A 27,987-nucleotide genomic window follows, 5' to 3' on the forward strand; every position below is an offset into this window, starting at 1 on the left:
CGAGTAATCCTCCTCATCGGCCAGCGCGTCCTCTCGGTTATCGTAGCCGTTTTGCAGGCTGCACCTGAAACTCCTGCGTTAAAGCTTAGACGTGTTTGTATTTACTTGCGCCTGGGACCAGTATGCGTAGTGCAAGTTCCCTCATTGGGAATTACCCCTCTTTTTTTCTTTTCTTTTTTTTTCATAAGAAGCATGGCAGTGATTCTATTTATTGGGTCTCTGACAGTGAATTCGAATCGTCATTTTTATGTATGACACAATTTTTTAAAATAATTTTTCAGATATAGAGGAAGGAGAGCACAAAGTTAGTTTTTTCGTAAATTTAACTGCACGTTTACAAATATCAGTCCAAAATCAACTAGAATCATTGAAATCGTTCATACAAAGTGTTCAAAATTTAACGAAAAAGTGGAAGAAATCTCATAAAATTATGCTTTAAATTCTTCAATACGTATAGAAACAAAATAGATGAGCATGCAGCTACCTTCTTGCACAATAAACATTTTGAACATTTAGATCTATTATCTCGGAAATTAAAGTTTTACAAAAAAAAAGGATTTTTAATGATTAACTACTATGGGCACGTACGTACGAAACATCAATTTTTTTTTTAAATTAATTAATTTAATTAAAAAACATATTATATAATAAACTTTCTATTATTATTTATCATTTCGTTTGTATTATGAAATCGTACAGCTAAAGTTTTTAACTCTGCATCTGATTACAATATTAGCACGTCTAACCATACTTGATTTGAACTACTTGAACGATTACGCATTAAATTCTTCAATACGTATGGAAACAAAATAGATGAGTGATTTTTTTTCCAAAACTGTGGTCGTTATGTTGTATTGGTCTACTTTAAATGGCAGATTGTTTATACGTGTGGCACCTGCTTACATTAATAAAGTTTTAACGTTTCACACGCATGTCTGACCATATCTGATTTGAACTACTTGAATCCATCATTCGTTCAACTGTAATTAAAATATGTAATAAATAAATAAATAATCATGCAATCAGCAGTTCTCCAAATTGGTACTGTTTGTATATCACTATTGGATAATTGTCTACTATACTGTTTGTTAAAATAGCCACTATTATTTCAATGGAATTCAGGTATTTTTCACACCATCTAAGGATCCCTCATATTAGACATTGTCTTGTTTGTTTCATCTGATCAAAAATGTTTGAAATTTAACAAAAAAGTATCGAAGATCTCATGAAATTATGAACAATTTTCCATTTTCCAATCACTATTTGATTAATATTAAACAATTGTGAAATAATGACGAAATCGTTAGGAATTATGTGAAATCTTAAATAATGTACACTTTTCACGTGAATAGCCATCGCTTGCCTTTAATCTATGACCAGATGATTTAATTGATCATGGCTGTTCAAAATAGCACAGTAAATCCAATAGAGCTGAGGTATAAATGAATGAAAAACCGATTGAACCAGTTATTTGTAAGCACGTCAAAGTTTGAACGACACGCTTGGATTTACAGCACTTGTATGTACCTAAGTACAAAAGACACCCGGACACAGAGTCGATATTTCAAAGGGGATGGTGTAAAGGGCGGCGATTTAGGATACTGTTCTAATATATGCGTCTAATTGGCGCAATCGGGAGGGTTGTACGTGGGTATCTCCGAATATCCTATACAAGTGCAATACAACTAAATCCCGCCCCAAATAGCCGCACCTACGTGTCGTAGACGTATACGCCGCGGCTTCGATTTGCGGCCGTGGTTAGCTTAGGCAAACGAGTTCATTTGCATAAATGTCCGGTTGGTTGATAGGAATCGGTGGTGCACCGTGAACCATCACAGAGATCCCAGTTCTTCGAGATGGACTTGGTATACACTGTTCATGGATTGTATTTATTTCCTACATGGTTGGTTTGTTGCGGGTAAATAAAACAAACGAAATAATAAAATAATGACATTTCAAGATACATGAAACAATTCTTTAAGCAATGTGAATTTGCTGGTTGGATGGAAATGATTTTTGTAAAAAGTTAGTCGTTTGGGTTTTCTCAAAAAAATCGTGAAAAATGTGAAACAATGAGAAACCATCGGATTTCCACGCTATATACTCAGCCCGAGGTAATACAACTACTCTTGTATTTTTGCTTCAACGAGACCGAAATTCTCCTCAAAACGCACATCCAGACCCTCTAAATCACGTAAGCGAAGGAGAAAATAATTAATCACAAATCCCAAAATACTCTCAGTACGTGAAATCTCAATCAGTGGTACGAGTCAACGTACAACCCGACAGACCCGTGGCAAACAACAGCAATAAGAACGGCAAACTCGTTTAAACCGCGACTCATTTTATTTTCCGGCTGCATGAAAACTTTTACGGTACACCGGCATTCATTACCGAGATTATCCGAGCCTCGACTTTAGTTGGGTTGAGCCTCGTCCCCCTCCTCTTTAAACACAGCGAAACTTTGTCAATTAGAAATTTTACACTCATACAAAAAACGGATTGATCGAAGCTGTTTTGACAATTTTTTCTTTTTCCTTTTTTTTTGTCACAAATGTAAAACCGAATCGAGGCTACTTTGGTATGAAAATCCAGCCCCTTGGGAATCCTCGGTCGTATAAACAGAGCAGGACGCCTGTGACCTCGTAGCCGCGGCAGTGAGTTTCTCGTTCCCGCTGTAATTAGTCAAAGGCGGGTCCGATAAGCTCGGCTGGCTTACCTCGGGAAGCAGGGCTCGCGGTACATGCCGTTCGGCTCGCAGTCGCCGGTGGCGCTGGTGTTCAGGCAGAGGCAGGTGACGCAGTGGGGAGCTTCTTTGTTGATCGGCGGCTGGTGCACGGCGGTGGTAATGGCTTCGCGTCTTAGGCACCGATCATTGGACTCGTGGCTCTGGAGTCGAAGGATTGTTCAATGCCAATTGGTGCTTAGGGAATGGGTTGTTTTCGAGGACGAGCAAGTACGACTTTTTGCCATTCATTTTGACCCTCCGGCTCGCGCTTACTCAAATTTTTGTAAAATTTTCAGGTAGGCCAGAGCTTGAGGTTACATTCTGAGTTGCACGAGTTGTAGATTTTTTTTATCTCATACGGAGCTCGTAAAACCCTTGTTTCGGAAGATCAACAAATCAACAACATGTATATTGGATAACTCGGAGGGCCATTAAATTTTAACTCGTAGTTACGGATGAATATTAGCCAGGTGGGTTTCAGTGTTTACCTTTGAATTTAGAAAATCGTAGAAAAGTTTTTTTCCGTACATGATTTACCAACGTGGTACATTTTCTCTGGTGACTCGCGTAAAAAGTTGTTTTTTATGAATGATGTCAGAGTATTATTCCAACGCATAAACTTGAATAACGCGACAATCTAAAAAAAAAAAAAAAAAAAAGGACCTTTAAGCAAAAACCCTTCATCGGAAAGTGAACAAAAGTCCGAGCCACTTGGCCAAGCGAACGAAAACCAATAGCCACTCGAAAATTTCAATGAAGCTCTTACGAGCTCTCCTTTGAAAATAACAAAAACAAAAAAAAAAAAAGCTCTCGTACTTGCAAGGGAAGAAAGAAAGAAAGAAAGCACTTCTGCGGAGGAAGCATTTAAAGTCGCAAGGGGCAAAAGGAAAAAGCGTCCCCCGACTAACCGCGTCCTGCGGACCGGGATACATCCTCCGAGAGCTCCTTTCCGGCTTTTCTTCTCCGTTAATGGCACAACTGCTGCTGCTATTTCGCGCGCTGCATCCTTTTCCTCGATGGCAGAAAGAAACCCTGGCGGTTGTTTGGCAAATTATCGACGCGTCTCTACTTTTGCTCTCCACGTGAAATTTTTCCTCTCGAACCTGAGACGTTCAACGTCACGGGGATTTTTAGGTTGCACTCACCGCCTGTTCCCAAGTTCCCATCGCCATTCGATTCGCTAGGCGCACTGAATTGGCGCTATCGATCGTACCTGGCAACCACAGCCAAGTTCAATACAATCGAGTTCCAAGCGGAAAATAAGCTTTTACTTTGGTTATTAATTATGAAGAGCTTGAGTGGTAGTGCTGCTTTTTTTTTTTTTCTTTTTTTTTTTTTTTTTTTTTTTTTAATTGCGTGTTTGTTGAATGATCGCTTTTTTAAGGGCTCGAGAACTGATGAAGTCAGAGTTGTTGGCAAAAAAGAGGGAGAAAAATAAATTTAATACTTATATCTAATTACGTGTATTAAGAATTTTATGCTATACTTACGATGAAGTTAGTGAAGCACCAAATGAAACAAAATTTGCAGAGTAGCCGTTTTTGCTTTATTGTACAAATGTAAATGAGAGAGAATAATAATAATAATGATTAGAAAATATTTTCAAAATAATACAACAAACACTTTATTTGTACACACATTTTAAACACGCACAAATTATAATACAAATAAATAATACAAGTATGAGAATTTTATACATTTTACATTAAATAAACGAAATTTTACCTGATCGCACCCATTACGATGTTATATTTGGAAGGGTTTGCATCCACAAAAAAAAATAAAAGTCCGTGAATCAGGATACAAGTAATCAAAGATAGTGTTCTTTGGATGTCTTTTTTCCCTACAGAATTTGTAAAGTATCAAAGCGATAATTTTAATCATCAAGAATGGATAACGCATTTTTCGATCATTCAAATTTTTTTAACTTGATATTATGCCTTGATATCTCAAGGGATACAAAATAAATTATTATATTGCAACATTCAATTGAAAAAATGATAAAAGTGGTCTTGTTAAAACAGCAGACTAAACTCCTCGTGCATTTTGTACCAGACGATGTAGTGACGTGCTGTTTAGAATCGCATAAACTTTCTTTGATGTATTTTTTATGTTCGTTATACAACTTAACACATGAGTTCACACGCAAATGAAACTCAAAATTCACTGATTTCCGTGAGATGTACGTTAAAAAAAACTTCACATTGTTTTTTTCCATCCGGACTTCATCCTAAAACCATAAATGAAAATAACTACCATAAACTTTTAAAAAGTTAAATAGCCTCCTTAGAGCAGTTTTGGGATTGTTATTCAGGTGTATACTACAGAATACATATGATTAAGAGATACCACAAGACAGCTAGGTGCAAAACAGCAACTACCATCACTTAAACTTTCTCCAAGCTGAAAAAAAAATAATTTGCAAACGCTTGCATCCATTTCGCACGCTGTTTTTGCACGTTTTGTAAGAAAATTTTAATACTTTGGGTATTGTAACTTCAACAAAAAACGCAAAAGCTGCGAAGGCCCAGCCCAACAAGAGAATATTGAAGCAATACATAACGTCGCTCAGATTGGTGTTACTGTATTCCAAAACTTTGTCCACGAGCTTTGATTCGGTGTTAATCGGCTTGGGAATCCCTCTCTCGTACAATTTCAACATAATGTCTTCAAATTTACCACGAAGGGGAAAATCTAGCGTACACAAGTAAGAGTAAAAACTGGTCATTACATTGCTTTTCGACACGTGTAACAATGACTCGTTATGGACGAGCTCACGCAGCGTGATGGAGCTCATCAAACAAGCCAATTCCTCTCCCTTTTCGATTCGGTCGAAACATTCGTACAAGTCCCTAACAACCACGTACTTGTTCTGCACATTGTCCAGCAGTGGAAGATCCTTGTAACTAGAAAGGCCGTAAACCGTCAAATTCGTGTTGTTCAAGTCGCCGATCGAGTTGACCTCCGGAGGATAAATGGGTACGGTATTGAGGGCACTCAAAGTACTCAAAGTGTACAAATTGTGGACAAGCACGGCCATGACGGTTGTGAGCAGCAGAACTTTCGTGGTGGAAAATCGCGGTTGATTCAAGGTCCGGTGACCCACGAAGATTCTTAGGAACTCGAGTGCCACGATGTCCAGTGGAACCTCCAAGGCGTACTTCAACGAAACGAGAGAGGCACCGACGAATAAGAACACAAATGTCCAATAGTCCAGTCTGCGATACAGTACTAATTCCATACCATATCCAATCGAACTTTTTGCTGTTAAAATTTTTACCGCAGAATTACGCAAAGGATACAACTGATTTTTCCAGACGGTTCTTTGGTAATAAGGATTCAGAGAAAGATTTGCAGTGCCTGTCAGTACGTCTTGCATCAGTCCCGCGGATGTTCCATCTGGTTTCCAAAATCCAGGATCGTTGGACAGTTTTACTGTTACTGTGGCGTTGAGCTGAGCCAGTATCAAGCAGATGGGCTTCACGAGGACTCCCTTGCACCTGTCGTAACCAGTTTGTGTGGTATCGTACCTGTTTTCTCTGCGGTATCCTACGATGACGACTTTCAACTCGTGGCCGTATAAATCTTTGGCTTTGTCGAAAAATAAGTCGCTGCATGATAGCGTGCCTGCAAATTGTGTTATAATTTTAGTTCTGCTTTGTAACTATTATTCCGATTCCCAGAATTCCTGTGGAATCTTTACTTGGAGTTCCACTTGGTACTGTCCATGGCATTTCTAGCGTGAAATTTCATGTAAGAATAAGTGGAATAATCACATGTGCATGTGACTTTGCAAGTGCAAGTACAAGTAGAACTCCAAGTTTCGTTACATCGTGAAGTTGACATGTTTTGTTTATGAAGTGACACATACACGCGAATTGATATTTTTTAGAATTCTAAGATAAAACGAAAACGAATTATGATGGATTAGAAGCCATATATACCCTTAATTCTAAAGTTTCGTCTTCGAAAATTAAAAGGTATCAATACAGAGAGTTTTTGTATTAAATCATTGCAAAAAATTCCATTAACCAATAAACTTCGAAAAAACAACGCACGCAAATTTTTTTTTTTTTTCGAGATAAAATTAAAAAAAAATTTTTTTTGTACAATGTGATCATTATCTTTTGTGATTTGATACATATAACTCAATCCAAAGAAACACTGTGTTATAAAAGTATACGAGTTAAAAAATAAACGAAATGTCTTTTAAATATTTTCAAGTATAGAATTTGTATCAGGTGAAAATTAATGTTTTCATAGTACTATCTAGGAGAAATATATCAAAACTCTATTTTATACCCCAAAAAAATGTGTTTTTTTTATTGGGATTTTCTGGAAAAAAAATGTTTATTCAATAAGCAATATTCAAGTTATACTATTAAATTTGATTTTTCGATTTACATCGATTCAAATTTTTTGAGCTCAACTTTCGAGGTTAAAGTTACCAATAACTATATATAACAAAAGAGACAGTATGGGGACACTTGAAACAACCTATTTATAATACCTTTAAATTTCTCATAACGAAGATTCAAAATCTGTATAAGAATATAAGAAGTTTCAAAGAAAGGCGAAAAAACTAGCGCAATTACCATTTCTTTTAAAAATTGTATACGAACCAAAAGTTGATTCCAGTTCAAACAAAGTCCAAGCATTATTGGGATCGGTCCTGTTAACTTCCTTCCAAAATTCTGGTGATAAGTTTGTAAAAGGATTGAAAGTGTATAATATTAATTTGTTACTCTTTGTCATACATAAATATACAGCGTCCAGAACATGAAACTCCCACAAGATATGCAAGTACGTATCAGCCATGGCACAACTGCTTTGGAAATTTTTATCAATTATAAAGTACCGAGTCTTGTAATTCCACCCTACTGAGCGTGAAAAAACTTCTAACAGTGCTATCAAATGTGCTTTTGATGTTACAATAATGATACTACTAGTTGAAATAAAACCTATTTTCATGTTTTGATTTATGCTGCATAATTGATAGTTTTCTTCTAATACTGTCGTATTTTGTAATAATTTCTCATCACATGCAAATAGATTCAAAGGTATGCGTAGAGTGTTCAACAAAAATGTGAAATCTTCCTTTTTTTCGCCATGTAGAATTAGATTTTTTTCTGAACAAGTATTAATCATTTTTCCCTAGTAAAACAAGTGGTTAATATTACTTACATATATCACTTTAAGATTAATTATAAAAACTATTACTTACAATCACTGAAATGACATTGGCTTGTGCCGATATTAACATTGGGCTACTCCTGTTAATAGCCTTTAAATTCAAAGAACCACTTGTGTTGGGGTAAAAAATTAAAATGTGAAATAAAACAAATTTCAACATCATCTTTGACAAAATAATTCTTATGTATCACTAAAACTTCGGTGACAACGTAAAAGAATACGTTGAAATGCAATCCATTGGCAGAATGCAGAAGAATAATACTGGCGGTGCTGGTTAGTATATATTTTTAAGTGCAATCTTAGAATAATTATTACATCCGTAAAAGTAATTAGTATAATTTCTTTAAGTGTCGTGTACTGTAAGGATTTTGTACTTCACAAGTTTATGCATCTATTTTTTTGTCGTCCTCACTGCGGAGGTAGTTAAAAAATATGAAAAGCATTTATGAGGTGCTAAATAACTTGAAACACTTTTCACTATGAGCCATAATTGTGTCGTAGTTTTTATTTACGATTTCCTCGTTTACCGCTGACATACTTACAATTTTTGACGTACGTTGAGATATCATGATTCTTAACGATACTTTAAATAAATTCATTTTTGGATGAAAACAATTTTCAAATCATCAGATCCGATTCTTTGTTTTTTGCAATACAATTTTTAAATCACCTCATGTAAAAACTTGTGTTAAGTAAGTTTTTAATTGTTTGATTGTGTTGCCATTTCAAAATCTCAATGCTAATCTTATTCAGCGAGTTTCTAATTCCAAGTTTATACATCTATTGCTTCTCTGATATTTTTTAATGTCCTCCAACTCGTGACGAAAGCAGCTCGTAAGCGCATACACATGTGCCGTGGACTTGTTTTTAAAGTATTGTAAGTAAGTTTTTGTATTTTAAAAATGCCAATCTCAACAAAAAATACGAATGCCCCCAGAGTCCAGCCCAAAAAAAGAAGATGAAAGCAAAACATCACCTCGCGTAGTTGGAGTCTATCGTAATTAAGAACCCGTTTCTTCTGCACGCGCTTTTCCCTGTCATAAAACAGCTTAGGAAAGCCTCCCTCGTTTAATTTCAACATAATCTCTTCAAATTTACCGCGAAGAGGAAAGTCCACCTCACACAAGTAAGAGTACAAACTGGACAACACATCGTTTTCCGACACGTGCATCATCGTTTTGTTCTGTACATGCATGCTCAACGTGTACACGCTCATCAAACATGCCGATTTCTCCCCCTTCTTGATCCTCTCCACACATTCGTCAACGTGTTTAAAGACCACGAATTTGTTTCGTACTTTGTTCATCGACAGAAGATCCTTGTAACTTGAACGGCCGTAAACCGTCAAATTCGTGTTGTTCAAGTCGCCGATCGAGTTGACCTCCGGAGGATAAATGGGTACGGTATTGAGGGCACTCAAAGTACTCAAAGTGTACAAATTGTGGACAAGTACGGCCATGACGGTTGTGAGCAGCAGAACTTTCGTGGTGGAAAATCGCGGTTGATTCAAGGTCCGGTGACCCACGAAGATTCTCAGGAACTCGAGTGTCACGATGTCCAGTGGAACCTCCAAGGCGTACTTCAACGAAACGAGAGAGGCACCGACGAATAAGAACACAAATGTCCAATAGTCCAGTCTGCGATACAGTAATGATTCCTCGACATCACATGTCGAATTTTTCAATGTTAGAATTTTCACAGTTGAATCACAAAAAGGGTACAACTGATTTTTCCAGATACTTCTCTGGTAGTAAGGAATCAGAGAAAGATTTGCAGTGCCTGTCAGTACGTCTTGCATCAGTCCCGCGGATGTTCCATCTGGTTTCCAAAATCCAGGATCGTTGGACAGTTTTACTGTTACTGTGGCGTTGAGCTGAGCCAGTATCAAGCAGATGGGCTTAACGAGGACTCCCTCGCACCTGTCGTAACCAGTTTTTGTGGTATCGTAACTGTATTCTCTGTTATGACCATACGTGACGACTTTCAACTCATGGCCATATAAATCTTTGGCTTTGTCGAAAAATAATTCACTACAAGGCAGTGTGTCTGTAAACAAAATGCAAGTTCCATTGTTTTAAATATAAAACATGTCACAAAAGAAGAAGATAAATCTTTTTGTACAGGGGCCGAGGAACTTATTTTTGGTTGAAGACAAATTAGGTTTTTTCTAACAGGTACAGGTAAATTAAGACAATGAATATTATTATTCTACTTTGTTATTTTTTTTTTTTTTTTTCTACAACTCTGCAATCTTTTGTATCTTTTATAGTATTAAGTTTACTTGGATTAACAACAATTCAGTAAAATTTTTTTAGGAAGAAGCGAAATAATTGCAAGTTTTATTTGGATGAGTGATGAGTTTTAAAGTATTAAAGTAATAAGTATCAAAAATATTTTAAAAAATTTAATTTTATATTTAATATTCTTGGTAGGAATATACTCAATTTGTTATTTATTATGAAATGAAATAAAGTAAAATCTAAGTTCAATATAAATCTGTTTTATGTATACGTTTCAAATTTCAATATTTTTCTGCAGTGATTATTTAAGTCCATAACGTGTGTGTTAATGGTATCTTTTAGTAAAATTAATGAAATTTTATCTGTGTAGAAGTAAAGAAAAACTCACAATAGATTAATTGAATTTAATTAAATAATTTTAATATTTTCATTGTTATCTTTTTAATTCAGACAAATAAGGAAACTACATAATTTTTAATGTACAATAAAATTTCGTTGCATTTCTATTAAAAAAATTATTTAGTTAGGCATATATTTGTCCTGTGCGCATCATTCAATTGTAATATCTTTTAAACAGTGAAAAATTAATTTTTGTCAATTATGCGTGTAATTGCAAAGTCATTGTTATGGAATATTTTTGAAAACTTTGGCATATTTTTAGTCAACTGCATGAAATGTCATAGTGATACCATTAAATTTTAAAATGTTTTCGTGTTTCAATAAATAAATAAAAGGTGAAAACATGTACAATGGTCATTTAAATTAAAATCTTTGTTTAAGTTAGTTTGATTCAATGTAAGGTATTAATGAATGAATGTTGTAACTGAATTTATAAAAATTAGTTTACTGATACTGTAATTTTATATGTTTAAATGTGAACTGAAATTTATTCATACTTTTTTTAATTTTATTGAAAATTTATTTGTGTCAATTTACTTTAATTTAAGATAATTTAAAATTACTGAATAATACACGTAATTCTAAAATAATTTCTACTGAACATTTTTTTAAAAAGTATGCATTTTTTTTAGGTACATACATTTTTATTTTGATGCATATTGTTACGTGGGATTCTCGATTCGTGAATTTTTCAAATTTTAATTTCCAGATAAATTTTAAACATTGACAACAATTGTAATAGATATTTTAATTTTAATTTTTTTAATTGTAATCATTTGTTATTATTTTTTACTTACTTAATTTTTAACAATTTTTTTAAATTAGATACAAACCAAAAGAGGAATGTTCAAACAAAGTCCATGTATCGTTGCAACAAGTCTTGTTCATAACTGCATTCCAAAATTCTGGTGCTGCGTTTGTGAAAGGATTAAAAGTGTACAATGATAGTTTGTTGCTGTTTGTGATACAGAAATATATAGCATTGAGAATGTGGAATTTCCATAAGATGCGCAAATAGGAGTCAGCCATGACGCAACTTTTTTGAAAATCATCATCCATCACGAAGTAATAAGCTTCGTAATCCCATCGCATAGAATACGCAAAACTTTTTAATAATGCTATTAAATGTCTTTCTGACGTAATAGTCATGACCACACTAGTTTTAGGAAAATTTCTTGTGTTGTTATTTGTCATGTATAATTCATAATTTTCTGAAAATTCTGTGTTATAGTTCAACCAATCTATGTTGTATTGGAATATGTTTATGGGTTTTTGTATAATCTTGAACAATGAAGTGAAATCTTCTTTTTCGTCACCAAACAGTACCACGCTTTTCTCTGAGCAAGTGTCAATTGTTTTTCCCTATTCAAACAAGTAATACATAATTACTTTTTACAACATAATATTATGTATTTTATCACGCATAGCTTACGATTATAACTTACTATCACTAAATTAAAATTAGTTTCCATCGTGCATTTCCTTAGATTTCTTCTATGCTTTGACTCTATGTTCCAAAAATCACATACGTACACGCAAAGAAACAAAATATAATACAATGTAAACTTCGATGACATTTTTGTTTATAAGTATATACTTCTAATTTTGGTAGTTCGACAAAATATGAAGGCACTAATGAAAATAAACAAAGTAAACGTAAAAATGTAGAGAAAAATTTTCGAGTAATGCATTACTGTATCTAGGAAATAAATCAGCAGAGGTCTTAGACCAATTATTTTATTTTAATGACTTGGGTACTTCACAGTTTTATGCACCAATTATTGACAATTTGGCGTTGTACTTTCTTTGTGGTAAGATAAGCTTCGTATAGCTCAAAAGTAAAATATTCTTAAATACTTGTTGGTAGCAGCTGTTTTATGACTTAAAAGACAAAAACATGTCGTAAACAAAATTTTTAATTTTTAATCAATAGATAAGTCGATATCATAATCATGGACAGACAACCTTTTCTTATGCCACGTTTCAACATGATCTGCAGATCATTTTTCTGCAAGGATTCAAAATAAAAAGTCTCTATTTAATTTTGTTGTAATTACCATGTCAGGTATCGAAACTCTTACTAATACTCACTATAATGAGTATGCTTTTTTTTAATTTTATTCCAAATTAAGCATCAGAGCCCCATTGAATACACTAATACAATAAATAAGCTTGGACACATTTTTTTGATAAAAAAGTTAAGTCTTTTTACGAATTGTTTTTACGATGTTGTAGCATTACAGAGCAAGTAAAAAGTTGACTGATTACAAGTCGTAAGGAAAAAAAATTGGCAGCATCGATTGGTACACATTTTTCAAGTACTACTTTTATACAAAACAATCACCAATGTATTTAGAAATCTACCTATATTTTTGAAGCCTTACAATTATGTGTATCGATTATTCCATTTACTCTGTTTGTACATCCCAGAATAGTAAAAATTAAAATTAAAAATATTTACGAAACCATCATTTCTTTGTCGATGTATTATTTTATACGTATACTCTGATCAAATAAATAAACAAATATTGTACGATTAAAGTTACATTCTATTAATCTCCTTGTAAATGCATACTCTCATTACATCTTTTCAATATTATTGTCAATATTATTTATTGGAGTAAAAAACGAAACACAAACAAGAAGGTGTAATGAAAAATCCGGACTGGATATTATTTTTTATCATCAGAATATGCACATACATAATCTTTAAATTTAATCACTATTTAATTTAAAATAATTCCGAAATAGTCACAGTCTATAGTAAGTGAGGAGGCAACTTACCGCACAATAATAATCACGGTTGAAATTTATAAGGGAGCTTTAGCTATAGTAATAGCGTTTAATCAACTTATTATATTTATTGAAAAACTAAGCAGTAATATCATTCCTGTCGAAATTTCAGAAAATTTATCGCTATAAAACGAACCTTTTCAGCGATTTTATTCTTTTCACCTCGAGCTGAAAAAGCTTTTGAATTCTTAGCTCGAACGTAATTCAACTCCAAAGTTTTCCGACACTACTTTACGGGCGAACGAGAAACATTGAAAAATCATACCGTTCCGTAATAGCGAAAAGTTTAAATCGCTCCACGCGATATTCACTGAAAAATGCTCTTTTTCTCGATTGATCCGAGCACTCCCTTCAACCTCAAAACATTCATCATCCGTTCCATCATTGCACATATATTTTTCATATTCACCGCTGCAGGCTGCACTTTCCGCAGCTGCGATAAAACTGGACCATACACGTGTGATTTTATGTTGTAATATTAATTTTATTACCAAATAATTGCCACTTTTCTTTTGTATTTTTTATGTTGCATAACTTATAAACAATTTCTGTGTAATGTAATCCAAACATAATTCTTTGCGCACTTTGCAAAACGTGTTTAGTTGTTTGGCATGTATTTTCATTTTTCTTTATTCCGGGCAATTTTTTACAGTAAAAAAAAAAGAAATTTTACGTATCGACAAGTATGTCTCCCATTGTACTTTACGGGTATGTTTTAAAAAATTATTAAATTAGAACCAAAAATTAAATTATTTTCTACGTAACTCGTATTTTTACGATGCTTATGCAAACATATTAAAAACTAGTAATTAGATATTTAAATAATCTTTTTCAAAATTTTATTACAACAGTGAAAAACATAGCGACAAATTTTTATTTTCTGCTATCAAAAAAGTAAGTATTTTTTTCATTATTCTCTGTCTCTTCCCCTAGTTTGGAATTATAAAAAACGGTATAGAAAAAAATGTATACTCAAAAAGATAATCCATTCTTAGTTAATTACTAAAAAAAAAAAAATTGTAATATTTTAAAATTAATAAAAAATTAACACTTGATGCACTAAAATACATTGAAATCAGATTTATTGATTAATATATTTTTATTTATTTTTTTTGTAAAGATGATAAGCATAAAACAAATTTAAGTTCAGCGACAGGTCCAAAATTTTCGACAAACCAAATATACCATTATCACCACCAGCAGGCATCCGTGAAACAGGTTTTAGGTGCACACGCGAGTTTTAATACCGTCGAGAGTTAGAACAGTTTTTGTTTGCGTCCAGGAAACGGATAAGGGATATTAACATACCTGCGAGCCAACAAGTTTGAAAGGGCTTCCGCTGTGCTTGAGGTTTTTCGTGTCGAAAGTTTTTATTAGGTTCGGCTCAAAGCTGGTAAAGACCAAACACGTTGCTATGCACTGCTTATCTGATTACTGCTTTTACTGTAATTGCTTTTTTGTTCCTTTTTTTTTTTTCTTTTTTTTTTTTTTTTTTTTTTTTTTTTGACATTAATCACAATAGTTATTTTTAGATTTTATACCCCTTTTGATATCTATCATTGTTTTAAAAAATAAATGTATAAAAAAAAACCATACATTAATTTGTATACTGTATACAAAATGTAACCAGACTTGGGCATGGAAATTTATTAAAATTTGTGTTAAAATTTATGTTCTCGAAATATAATGCATCCTTTGAGCCGAAGAATATTATCTTAGTAGTATTTATAACACAGAATTAAAGAATTTTTGATTGATTTTTTGTTCAGAGTAGGTATTTTATGATACGACTAGCAATAAAAAAATCATCTTTCCGAGAAAAAAAATTTTGTTTTACGTGTGTAAATAAAGCACACATGTATTACTTTGTCCCGATCAAATACACGCAAGAATAATTTTGTTTATTAATTTTCCACGTGCAACTGTAAAATTGGCAATCCCCTGGACGTAAGAAAAAAAAAGAATTTATCTACAACTGGGCCACATTTCTTATTGATGCACTGTAACATCGACAATTAATTTTCAAAAAAAACTTGAAAATCCCCACTCGTAAGTAGATGAATTTCATATTCAGAGCAGCGCCGAGTACTTTAGCGAAGTCCTGTGCGCATTGAAAAGAGAATTTTCCTTGCTCGGAATGCTTGGTTTATATAAGCAGGAATGAACATGTACAAATTCCAATCATCAAAAAAGCACACAACCAGATGCTTCTTTTTATACCAGCATCTCGTCCGCCATTAGCTAACTGGGCTTACCTTTGAAAGATCTATGTACATGGTACTTTTTTCTCTTGCTCCCTCGATGGATAAATTTAGGCATATAGTTATATAAAAATCTTTTTTATTTTATTTATTTTTAAAACAACGTTTTCATCGATTTAACGGCAATCACACGCTGGAATCGAATTTCAATAGAACATGAATAATATTCATATCTAAATATACGTATAGGCATTAACAGTGATACTTCTTACGTTAAGGAGGCTTGGGCGATTTTGAATTAAATGCTGGCTAGGTCTGAAATTCAGAGATTATATAGATAAAGTTTGCTAGATTTTTTTAGGAAAACAAAATAGGTAGGTCAACACATTTATTTTCGAGAAAATCGCTTGTGAAAATTCGTCATTTTAACACGCAACCTTATGGAACCCGAAATTCAATAGACTACCGTACCACAATAAAAAGCTATGGGCCTACACATTAAATTGGTACATGTACTTGAAAGTATAAATAATCTATTATTTAAAAAAAAGAATAGGATCAACACGTTAAATTTTGAGAAAATAGCGAGGAAAACATCGAACATGAGAATTGTTTTGTTCAGGTACTGTAAGTGCGCATGCGCTGTACATTCATAAACATACAAGCATGAAAATTTAAGTCTAACACAAGTATAGGTATATAATAGCAGATGAGAGCAAGAGAGTACAGTGTTGTCAGCTTTATCGTGGCAGGGCCGTTATCTTTACACAAGGTACCTTGGGAAAACTAATAAATTTTTTAATATCGATTTTCCGAATGACTTTTCCGCGTTTTATTGCTATTTTGTTTACACATGTGTATAATCAAAATGATTATAAAAAAAATATTACAAAGAATCATTTGTATGACAAGTACCCCACAGGGGCCCCTCAATAGATACGACACCAAACGCCCAAGCCTCCTTAAGGTTTTTTTTTTGTCGTTTTTTTTTTACAAATGTACAGACGAGAAAAATCATTTTGCTTTGCAATATCATGCAAAAAAGTAAATAAATTAAATTATCATCATCATCATCGTCGACATCGAAACAATTACTTTAAAAAAACGCCAAAATGTCTCCGAACGGAGACCCGATATTTTTCGCAGCGTCCTCGAACGTCTTGACAAAGGTCTCCTTCTGGACTTCGTTGGTCAGCTGAAAGATTACACGCTTAATATTTGTATCATGCTACTTTATAAAAATGTAATGGCAACAACAAATGTTTGTTAACAGGTAACGCAATTGAATTGAAAATTTCGTTAATTTACCGCGGAATAAAAGTCAGCAGCAGCGAGACAAAGTATCTTCTTATCTTCGTATTCATACTTTCCGATTCTCGATTGTACGTGAGGAAATCTAAAATTAGTTCTCATTGAGGAATTTTCTGTTTAATTAGGCGTGTTTCGTTATTCGTGCATTTCCCCCACTCTCTCGATTATTTATCAAAGGATACAGAGCCCGTAGCCAGGGATTCATCGAGGTGCTTATGAAAAAGCAAGAGAGGCACCAAGTGGACATCACGAGGGGCAGGCTTTGAATGAAGTTTTGTATGCTAAACACAACCCAAGTCTGAAGCAAGTCCAGTTGAGTGCTGTTGCAAGCTCTCTCGCAAACCTGCAATCGTCATGATTAAGCATGAAATAATATTCACTGTTTGCGATCGTACAACAACATCGACAATTATTGATTCGTACAACAAAAATGACGATTACTTTCGTTCAAACGCGCAATCGTTAATACCTTAAACACGACGGCGGACATGAGCCTTGGGTGCGGCTGATGTGGGGACAAAAACTCGCCAATGACTTTGGTGAGTATCTCGAGCGGTGGAAAAAAGTCCACCACGATCTCAGCTAGGACGGCACTCAGAATCCTCACCTCGGCCGGATAGCCTTTTTTAATCTTGTCGAAGAAGGCGGACGACCTCTCGATCGAGCGTTCGATCTCGGGCTCGATGGAAGTCGGGTCCTCGGGACTCGATTCGACCACCGATGACGACGGATTGTTAAAACGATCGGCCGTGTCGGTGTACATGCAGGTGAGAAAGAGCTGGAGCGCTGGAAGGGAGAAGGCAGGGTTCGGCTGGCGCAGTCGCTCGATCGAAACCTTGACGATCTGCTCGAGCACCTTGCCGATCACGCTGCGCGTTGCCACCAGCCTTTCCAAACCCTGAGTTTTCGCCATCGATCATTATTGTATCGTCAAAGTCGACCATTGTTACCATCGAGGGTATTGTTTTTTTTTGTTTTCTTCTTCTTACCTGAAGCAGCATCCGGTGCAAGGACGTGGAAATGTTTTGCGAAGTGACTAGGGTTAAGATGAGTTCCAATACTGCGGGAGCCTCGGCGTCCGGGGGCGTACTCTCCGCGTGCTCCAGTAAGAAAAACACAAGTGCCCACAGCGTGCACTGATGCTCCTCGCTTTGGCTCGTTACCCTTCGAAACGCAGACAATCGTATTGACACATTTGTGATTTTTTGCACGAGGAAGAAGGAAAATTTAGTTGTACCTGCTATTGGAATTGGACACGTCCAAATGACGCTGGATGTATTCTATGGCCAGTGGGTGCACCGCGCTCATTGTTTCTTCGCAATCGGCCAAAACGGCGCTCTGGAGTAGGTACAAGACTCCGTGTAAAGTTGCTATCCTCATGGTCAACGAGGTGGCCTTCAAACCTCCATCGATCAGACGTTTAACTTTATCTAGGGTTTCTGCGTCCTGTCGTAACAGTGAAAAAAAAAAAAAAAAAAAAAAAAACACCTTGAGTCAATCGATTGTTTCGACAAAGTTTCATCATAGAGCCAATAGAAATGTTTACCAAAGGCGTGAGCACAGCCGAGGCTTTGCAAACAGCCACGACGAGGTGTCGCCTCAGCATCTCGTCTTCCGGGACATGGACCTTCCAGAGCTCGAGACAGGCTTCGAGCATCCACTGGAACTGCGAGCGCTCAACAAACAGCTCCGAAATCAAAAGTAACGATCTGACAACCTCGTGGAGTAGCCTGAGCGGTATGGGACGCGCTCCCGGATTGATCCAGCAGCCGTACAGTTCCAAGAGGAAGCGCAGACAGGAGTTGACGTCGAGCGAAGCCGCTGCCAAGGCTTCGTCGCGTCGGGCTTTCAGAGCGAGTGTCGACGAGCTCAATTTGTCCTCGTGTAGTGCACACTGCGACCACAGATAGGACACCGACAGTTGGCCGTGAGCGTGGAAGCTGCTACAGTGAGGGTTCGATACTCGGGGCTCCAAATTGCCGCGGTGGAACAGATGCTCCAGTTTGGGGGCGTTTGTATCCTTGGCAATGTCGCTGTTTTTTTTTTCAACGTAAATCATCGATGACAATCACTACCGATTCGAAAATGTCAGTGTTACACGTGAAACTTACCTGTACTGGTACTTCCAAAGCAGTAGATCCTGGACGACGAGCAGCCTCTGAGTGCTTCTCTTTTGCAGCGACAATTGCGGATCTCTCGGATGTCGGATGACCGTGCCGTTGTTTGGGTTACCCGGGCAAGGTAACACGAGGGTCTGCGCGAGCAAATTAGCAATCGCACGAACCGCCAGGCTGGCCGTGTGATTGAGATTGCTCGACGCGTCGCCCTCGACTTCGTCGCTACGCATCTGCGACACGTTCAGGACGCTGAGCAACACCATCCAGATCTCTTCGAACTGTTGACGCGAGTTCCAGCCGAGCAGGGAGATCCGGAAGATGAACTCCTCGAGGACTTCGAGTTCGGGAATGTAGTTCGGCTCGGACGAGAACAGGGCAAACTGGCACCTTAAAGATTTTACACGTAAATATACACAGCTTACGGCATTTTGGATGAACGATCGTTACAAGCCAAGGGAAGCAAAAAAAGCCACTCGTACTCACTTGGTCGAGCCAGTCCCTATGGTTGCGCAACCGTGCTTCCAGAGCAGCGGGGGCGTGAGCACGAACGAGTTGACCAGTGGTTGCCTAGCGACACTGACGATCAGGTCCTCCAGTGGTTCCACGAAGAACCTCGGAACGTCGTCCCACTCGCAGCCCACGGCCGATCTCTTGATCCTCCATCTCCGCCTCCTCCGCTCCATCCAGCCGACAAGCGCAGCCATCCTCAAACACGCTATGGCGTACTCCCTGGTATCCCCGTCCTCCATCGCCACCCTCAGCCCACTGCAGTCCTCGTCGATGTCGGGCAGGCTGTTGTCCTCGACGAGACGCCTCGTGACCCCTGTCAGGGCAGCCACGGCTGAGCACACCCAGCTGTGATGCTCGGCTGTTGACAGCACTCGAGCGATGGAAGGGTCACGTAGAAGCGCCCGCGCGCACTTGAGCAAGAGCTCGAGCTCTCGCGCTGACGGCTTAGCTCCGGTGGCGAGGAGGTGCGAGATCTCGAGGCACAGGATCGCGAAGCGGCAGAGATCCCCCTCGTGCTCGGGGCTCGTGTTTCGCGACAGCGCGCTCTGCGAGTTTGCGTAGCTTTCCACGGCTGGCAGGAGCGAGAAAAGGGACTCGCGGTAGGACGGATCGACGAGGACAGAGCTCGTGCTAGTACGAACAAGAGGATCATTGGGTGGTTGTTATCGGAATCACGTGTCACGCGAAATAATGTAGGATTTGTAATTACCACATGCTGTTTCGGTCTTCATCCGGAGTGAAGAGTCGGTGCTCCTGTGGTAGCTCTTGTACGATGTTTCGCACCCGCTGCATGAGACTTCGTTTAGCGGCAGTGTACAAAATGCTCTCGACGTCGTCTTTTGGCTTCGATGTTCCGTCGAGTTCTTTATTTTTACGTGAGGGAACGGCAAAAGAAGAAAAAGAAGAAAAAGTAAATGGTAATTTCAACGTCACTACTTGGATTTTAATGGGTCGAGATGGACTTTCAAAAAAACTTTGTAATTACCCAATTGCTGGATAGTTTGAGCCGTGAGCCGAGCACCCACGATGACGCACTCGTTCAAAAGTTTGACGTTGAAATCCTTGGACGCTAAAACATTCAGGCACTCGTCCAAATTCAAGTGGCTCAACAACCAAGCCGATTCGAAACAGCCGTAACTCAAACACGGTTGGCAGCATCGTGATTTTACCTTTGATCGTACGTTGTTTATAGTGCTCAATTTTACAATGTACAGATGTTTTATTAATCATCTGTTCTTACCTGCGACAAGTACCAAGTGCGATCTAGTTTGATGTTTTTTATTTCTGCCTGATCGAAAGGTTTCGAACTGTCAAGTGCCAACGGTTTCGACTCGTAGTGCGTTGTAGCGAGTTTGTTGAGCAATCCGACCAGCGCTTCGTGCTTTTTGGCCAATCCATCTGTGTCGAATGCCCTCATGATGTTCTGTACAGCATTGGTAAATAAAATTTTTTTGCTCTACGAATGAAAAATCCAGTACAAAAAATTCATTGAGGTCACCTCGAAATCTTCCTTTGACAGCTGAACTAGCGCATCGTCTTTGCCAAGCATGAGCAGCACCTCGACCCGTCTGCTCGCAATTTTCGCTGCCATCCTCGACAGCACGAGATACTTGGACCTCAAAAGACTCGGCACTAGCACCGAGAGCAACAGTCCAGACTGCGATTGATGAGCACCTTCGAGGCACTGCAGGAGCCGTTTAACAAAAACCGGCCGCCGGTCGACGCAGACGCTTTGCGCGATGCACCGCAGGAACAATTCACTGATCTTGGGCTCGCGGTGTACCGCGACGGCTAAGAGTTCGCGAACCGGTGCTTCGTCAGCCAAGGCAAGGGTTGCTTCGATGTGATGAGTCAACAGCCAACTCAGGCGTTCCGATTCGCTGGAGACGTTCTCGCACAGGTAATCACAGAAAAGGATAGTCGCGGCACGTCGCACGATTTCCCCATTGATGGAAATGACTTTCGACCGTGAGCCGATCACTCGCGACCAAAAACTCATTTCGTTGTAGCCCATCAGAGTCAACAGGTACATCCACTGGGACGCTAGGAGGGGACAATTGATGCCGATTCGCATCATTGCTTCGTTCAACTCGTTCAGTGGTAATCTCTCCTCCTTTGGAATGTTTTGGCCCTGTATCAGGTGCATGCTGGCATTGGCAACTTTGCAATGGCTGCCAGTCTCGAACATGTGGATGCATAGTTGGAGGAGCAGCGCGAACTGATGTATCACGTAGTCGTTCTCCTCGCTGTCACCCGAGTCTTTTAAAACCTTCAAATTAGCGCTCTGAAAATAGTTTTTTTTTTATTTAAATTTTCATTCAACATTAAACGATAGTCAATCGAGCGATACCTGTGTAATGTCAACGACAACCGAGCTCAAAGCACCAATAACTCGGAATATGAATCTCGACAGTATCTTTTCCGGTGGCATGCTGAATGGCTCTAGCGTACCTGAGACGTTCAAAGGGTCTCCACTGAGTTCTCGTCGACACGAAACTGGCATCAGCAGGATTTCCGGCAGATCCGAAATCGTCGGGCACAAATCCGAAAGCCTTGCCAGCATTGCCTCTTCTTTGGCGTAAGAAACCAGAGAAAGGATCGTCACGTTTATCACGCCTATCCAGCGTTTGAACTCTTGTCTATTTTTATTGGTCAACTGTGAATTCTACGAAAAAAAGAAAAAAGAAAAAAAAAAACAAGCACCTCAGTTTTAAACGAAACCACCTTTCTCATCCAAGTAAACTAACTGTACGCCGTACCAACGAGAAATGTTTGCCAATATCCGGTGGCATGGAGAACAAGACTTTCAAAAGTGGATCCACTGGTCGGAAAACCGTCGGCGAGACCGTTAGAAACAATTTCACCAAAGAGAAGTAAGCCTTTTTCGTTTCGATGCGAAACTTTCTCAACGACGGTAAAATCACGTCCATTGTCTGCCTTGACCATCGCCTCCATTTCTCCTCGCCGTCACTGCTTACCCTCGACTCCAGTAAACACTTGGCCAATAGTTCCACTACCTGTGTAAAACAAAAAGAAAAGCTCCTTTTATTTTCAACAACCTCACATGTTTTATAATACATAAAAAGTAAAAAAAAAACATCCTACCTGTGGATACTCGGCCAACCTGAGCATCATGGATATTAAAACTTCGCGCGTGGTCTCGAGCTCTTTTTCCTCGGTGACACTGACAGGAGGAGTTTTGGCCAAAAACAATTCCTCGACCACGGGTACGAGAGCCGGGATGCAGTGGGTCAACGGTGGCTGTCCGCTGGCCATTAAACCGTCGCAAAGCTGTATGATCTTGGGGACTCCGATAATGATTTTGGAGTGGTATTTCTCGTAGGATAAACGAACCAAAAAGTCAAATGCTTTGGGCAACAATTTCTCGGTCTGGCGAATGTGGCCTTCCTCTATGAATTCGAACTGCTTCATCACGAAGCCAATGAAAATCTTGTCCGAGTCCATCAGGCAGTAGTTTATGTGCAAGTGGATCAGTTGGCTGAGGAGCATGAGAACTTGACACTGCAATGGCACGGAATTGGAGACCGTGTACTGGATCAAGGATTTGATGACTAGAGGCTCGAAAAGCCGAATAAACGAGTGCAAGGAGTTCTGGTCCACATTGCGGCCAAGGATCTTCAGGATCGATGAGATTTTTTTATCTTCTTTGCGATGCAGGGACGGTATTAATCTTTAAAGAATACATACAATGAAATTTTTCAAAGCCCAATTTGTATTTATCGCAATTCCATGGCTCACCGATGAGTGGTGTTGTCGGGCTCGTAACCACCTCGGCAATTGATCCCGATACTCTTGATCATTTCGGTCATAATTTTGGCTGGTTTCTGGAAGCACTGCTCGTAAAAGTCTTTCTTGCCATCCACCTCCGTTTGGGTGACATCACTGTCCTGCACGTTGCCGTCCCTCTTTTCTCTGTTGCGGTAAGCCTCGTAAACATCCACCCATCTGGCTATCAAATTTGTCCCGAATAAACTCTTCAATAGTTGTCTCACGCACTGGATGGTCATGGTAGAAGACAAGAGCATCGTGGATTGCAGGTAGTGTAATATTTCTTCTGCCAACCTACCAGTTTCGTTCAAGCTCGCGACTTCGAGAATTTGCGACAGAACCTGCATGTATGTACACAAAATTTGTTCAATCGATTGTCCCCAAATTTGTAAATTCAAAGAATCACCTGAAGGGTAGCATTGAGAAGTCCAAGATAGAGTTCGCTAGCTTCTTGCTCCAAGGTGACGCAATAATTCGAGTGTGCAGCTCGTAGTATCTCGTAGAGTCTTAAATAGTGCGAGTGACCTTTGAGGTGGCCCAGCTGGTCTTTGCCCCCGAAACGAAAACTCAGCCGGTGAGTATGATCGGACGATTTGTCACCACCGGGCGATGACTTTGAAGACTTGGAAGACTGATTCGGTAAAAGATTACGCTTTGGTGACAAAGACGTAGCTGACGGTAGCGAAGGCAAAGAAGTTTTGGAAGACATCTGTATCGGCTAAAAATATATATGTGTATATATTTTGTAAGTTCCATGGTGTTTCTCGTAAGCATTAATCACACCCAACAATCGTACCGAAGGCAGATCTTCAACGACGTGCTGAAAAATGTTGAGTACCCTCGTCACGTGAATCAACAGCTCCTCCATGTACTTGGAGTTTTGCTTGTCTTTGAAAAACGTCCAGTACTTGAAATCATTGACAGTCTCTGGTTCACTACTCGTTTGGGAGTGCTGATCTTTCGATTTGCAGTTGTTGCACGCGATACCGGACACTAGATTTCCAGCGAGCAACAGCAGGTGTCGATGAGCCGACAGGTCGAGACTGAGGGGCGACGAGCTCAGCAGAACCATCGTCTGCGAAAATAAACTGCTAGACAGCGGCGACAGCACCTTGTTGGAAAAACCTAAAGTACAAACATAAACGGCGTGTAAACAAAATTATTCGCACCTTTGTCACGATAATAAAACTCAAACGCACCAGAAGCCCCATCGCCCAAATAATCTGTGTCAGTCTTCCAAGTTTTCTTCACCGGTTTCTTCACAGCCTGCCTGCTTCCCACAGACGTTGGATAGTCCCAAGCTTTCGAGTACACGCTCGTCAAGTAGGTCTCGCTCAACAAGCTCAAGGTCTCGCAGCATCCGTGTGCCAAAGCCTGGGACGAGTAAACGAGAAACCGATCGGCCAGCAAGCCAAGCACTCGCGACAGAGCCTCGTCGGGAAATCGCCTGCATTCCTGGGACTCTCGGCAGAGATGGAACAAAGCGTCGTACGGAGAGACCAGACTGTCGATCAGGAGCTTATGCTCGATCGGACCGCCGGTACTGGTGCAGTTGAGGAACTCACTCGAGATCGGGGAGTTGAGGTAGCAATCGGCGTACCGGCTGGCCTTGCGCGTCACTGCATCTTCGTTCGGGCTCTCGAAGTACAAATGTGGGATTATCCTACGGAGATAAGATTTTGTTCATCGCTCGAACCAACCAAAGATTCCGTCTTGTACTCACTTGGCGATCGCACTGCCAGCCGATTTTCTGACCCTCTGATCGGTATCGCTCAATAGCCCCAAAAGCACGTTGACAACGCTCTCCTGGAATCTCAACTCGCCAACCACCAGCTCGATCGCGGTGTACGGCAGTTCACTGACGATTTCAGCAAGTTTGATTTTAACAAGGAAATACGGCTTACTCGCTAACAAAGGCAGTGCTTTTAAAATGGGCACAGCGCACTGCCTGTCGTCGGATTCCAAAAGACTGGGTAGAAAAGCACTGAGAGCTGTCAACGTTTGACGGCACGTAGTGGTAGATTCATCCTCTAGACCCTGTAAACGTGAAAAACGTAGAGTACAGTAAAAAAAAAAAAAAACTGTAGTGTTTTCAGGTACAGGCAAGCAGTATACCTTTATAATCAACTTGACGAGACTTGGCAGTCCTTCCTTGTAAAATCGTGTCTCGTCGCGGGCAAAAACGGCCTGGAGAAACGATCCCACGAGCAGCATCACGTTACCCCTGATCTGCGGATCCGAGTGCTCGGCCAACAACAGCACATCCGACATCATCTGTCCTTCTTGGGTTTTGGTTAGGCTTTCAAATAGTACCTGAGGATGCAGCTTCAGCGCATTGCCGAGACAAACGAGAGCGAGTGCTTTGACGCTCACCCGAAACACTCTGTCTGGTATCAACTCTCCTGGATTACCGGTGAGAAGGAACGACGACGCGAGAAGTCGACAGCAGTACCCCAAGGAAGCGTCTACGTCCAAGAGACTACCGATGTTAAGGTCACCACGTTGCTGCATGAATTCGTCGACCGGAATTGCGTGTTGGGAGGCAACCGACGCAGTTGAGTCGTCCAACGCTTCGTTCTCATCCTCCAATGTTTCTTTTGGACACAGAAATGGACTCGGATCCAAAGGATTCTCAAACTTTCCCAAGTCGCTGCTCGCGTTGCTCTTAATCTCTGCGTCCTCGTCTACGGATCCTATGACCAGTCCGCTGTAGTCGTCCAGATCTTTGGTATCGATGATTTGACTAGAGTCGGCCGACACCTCGGCTTTGTTGCTGCAGCGAACAGCAGTTGCGTCTGGTATGCCGGTCATCCACTTTTCTACTCTGGGACCTATTTCAGACATGTCCATCAAGTCGGATTCTAAGAGATTCGACGACAAGGGTTCCAGGTTGTCTTCTGACATCAGTGACGTCGTCGCCAGGCTCACTTTGCTCGACCACTGCTTGCCTCGATCTTTTAATTTTTTGACTCGCTGAGGTATGCCCTCTTTGGATAGTAGAGCCGCGACGACGTTCTTGGGTGGGTTTTGCAAAAGTTGGGATAGAGTTTCTAGAGCAGCGTTTATCACATTGTGGTTCGAGTAAAATTTTACGTAATGAAGGCAGAGTTCGTATATACAAATGTGGTGGTCGAGGACGTGGTCTTCATCAAAGTTTTGAATGAAGCTTGAGGTGGAATCCATGTGTGGAACCAGTAGTCGCAAGCAGCCAAACACGCCCAGTACTGTGTTCAAATGCCATTCCGGTTCTTCCACATCTCTTTCAGTAGTTTGGGATAACATATCTGATGAGAAAAAAAAAATGTTTTTGAGAAATAGTAAAAACAGGACAAAAATTTCGTTTAAATCTTTCAAGGATTTAAAATACCTATACACTGCTCTATCACGTGATTCAAAAAGTATTGTGGCTTGCGAGAGTTAAGGCAAAAAGCTACAATTATTCCGGCTGAAGCTCTTCTATGAGCAGCTTCATTGGAAACGATATTTTGAAAAAATGCCTTCAATAAAACCTATACAAAAAAAAAAAAAAAATACGCTTAAAACAAACTTTGATTCTTGTCCATGGCAATACATACCTTTACATCTTTATCTGGAATGTAGTGACCTAGCGTCTTTAAAATTAATGGCAATGACTGTGAGAGAGCTTCAACCACTGTGTCCTCTTTGCGCTTGGCGATTTCCAAAATGCAAGGAGTCAGCTGAGAAGCAAAGACTTTTGCTTTAACTGGTCTGATCATGTGGCTAAGCAAGCCAAATCTCCACAAAGCAGCCCTCAAACAGCGAGCTGCTCCGTTTCTCTTGATTTCTCGATACAACTCGAATTGCACTTTCAAAACATAACTATCGGCTACCTCCTGAGTAAAAAAATAAATTAAAATTATTTTCCTAGTATCCTGACTATGTTATGTGTATTGAATTAATTACAGTAAATTATATATATATATATATATATATATATATATATATATAATCCAACAGCAACGTAAAATAATATGTGTAATTGAATAATATGAGTAATATGTGAAATCATTTTTCAAGGATTAAATGGATAAAGTACTAGTGTGATATCAAATATTAGTAGCAAAATTAAAACTTACCCTTATTATTTTGTTTAAACATTCATCAGTCACTGTTCTAACATCAGAATCAGGATCATCGCTCAAACAAAGCAAAATTTCAATGGAAAGATTCAACACTTGTGGTGCAGCTTTGACAGTTGACGTTGAAATCCCATTGACCAAAGCCAAACAGTTGGCTATTTTTTCTTTTTTTCTGCAACATTTCAAATCAAGGTTACAGACATTGTTAACATAATGATGTTTTGTGCAAAAATGAAAGATAATTACTTGACTTCATGATCAGGATAAAGCATTTCGTTTAACTGCAAGGTTCGCAAATTTTCCACGGCTTTTGCAATTAAACCCGTGGATGCCATGTTTTTTTTTATTTGTTTATCTGCTGACATCATTACATTACTAATGATACTCTTGTAACAATATAACTTTTACTGAAAACAGACTTGTTTATCTCCTATGATAAACATAAAATTTTTAGTTATTAATGTGTTTTCAGAGCTAATTCATATTTATCATAACACCACACAAAAAAAAATTGTTACTGAATGCTAAGAACACCTGCACATTAAGTATTTACATAGTGTGAAAACGAAACTTTAAAATCAACTTTTTAATAGACAGAGAGAGCAG

The 27,987-nt window shown here is 38.8% G+C and overlaps 1 protein-coding gene across 1 annotated transcript; it reads right to left on the bottom strand.

Moving 5' to 3' along the window:
• Positions 1-16,542: 16,542 nt before the first annotated feature.
• On the bottom strand, positions 16,543-27,984 carry htt (huntingtin). Its single transcript, XM_089590585.1, has 27 exons — positions 27,900-27,984; positions 27,628-27,811; positions 27,379-27,553; positions 26,857-27,135; positions 26,649-26,790; positions 25,397-26,565; positions 25,005-25,318; positions 24,481-24,944; positions 24,078-24,406; positions 23,688-23,999; positions 23,252-23,622; positions 22,598-23,183; positions 22,252-22,509; positions 21,843-22,157; positions 20,991-21,776; positions 20,733-20,915; positions 20,478-20,661; positions 20,202-20,355; positions 19,466-20,122; positions 18,977-19,369; positions 18,412-18,898; positions 18,103-18,311; positions 17,855-18,029; positions 17,335-17,763; positions 17,048-17,208; positions 16,863-16,950; positions 16,543-16,749 (listed from the first exon to the last, which is right to left on the bottom strand). The coding sequence occupies exons 2-27, from the start codon at positions 27,747-27,749 to the stop codon at positions 16,651-16,653; spliced, it is 8,841 nt and encodes a 2,946-aa protein (XP_089446711.1). The 5' UTR covers positions 27,750-27,811; positions 27,900-27,984; the 3' UTR covers positions 16,543-16,650.
• Positions 27,985-27,987: the final 3 nt, after the last annotated feature.

The sequence above is a fragment of the Copidosoma floridanum genome, unplaced genomic scaffold, assembly GCF_036245765.1.
Source record: "Copidosoma floridanum isolate Cflo_tuat_1 unplaced genomic scaffold, Cflo_Japanese_pri ptg000012l, whole genome shotgun sequence".
Taxonomy (NCBI): Eukaryota; Metazoa; Arthropoda; class Insecta; order Hymenoptera; family Encyrtidae; genus Copidosoma; species Copidosoma floridanum.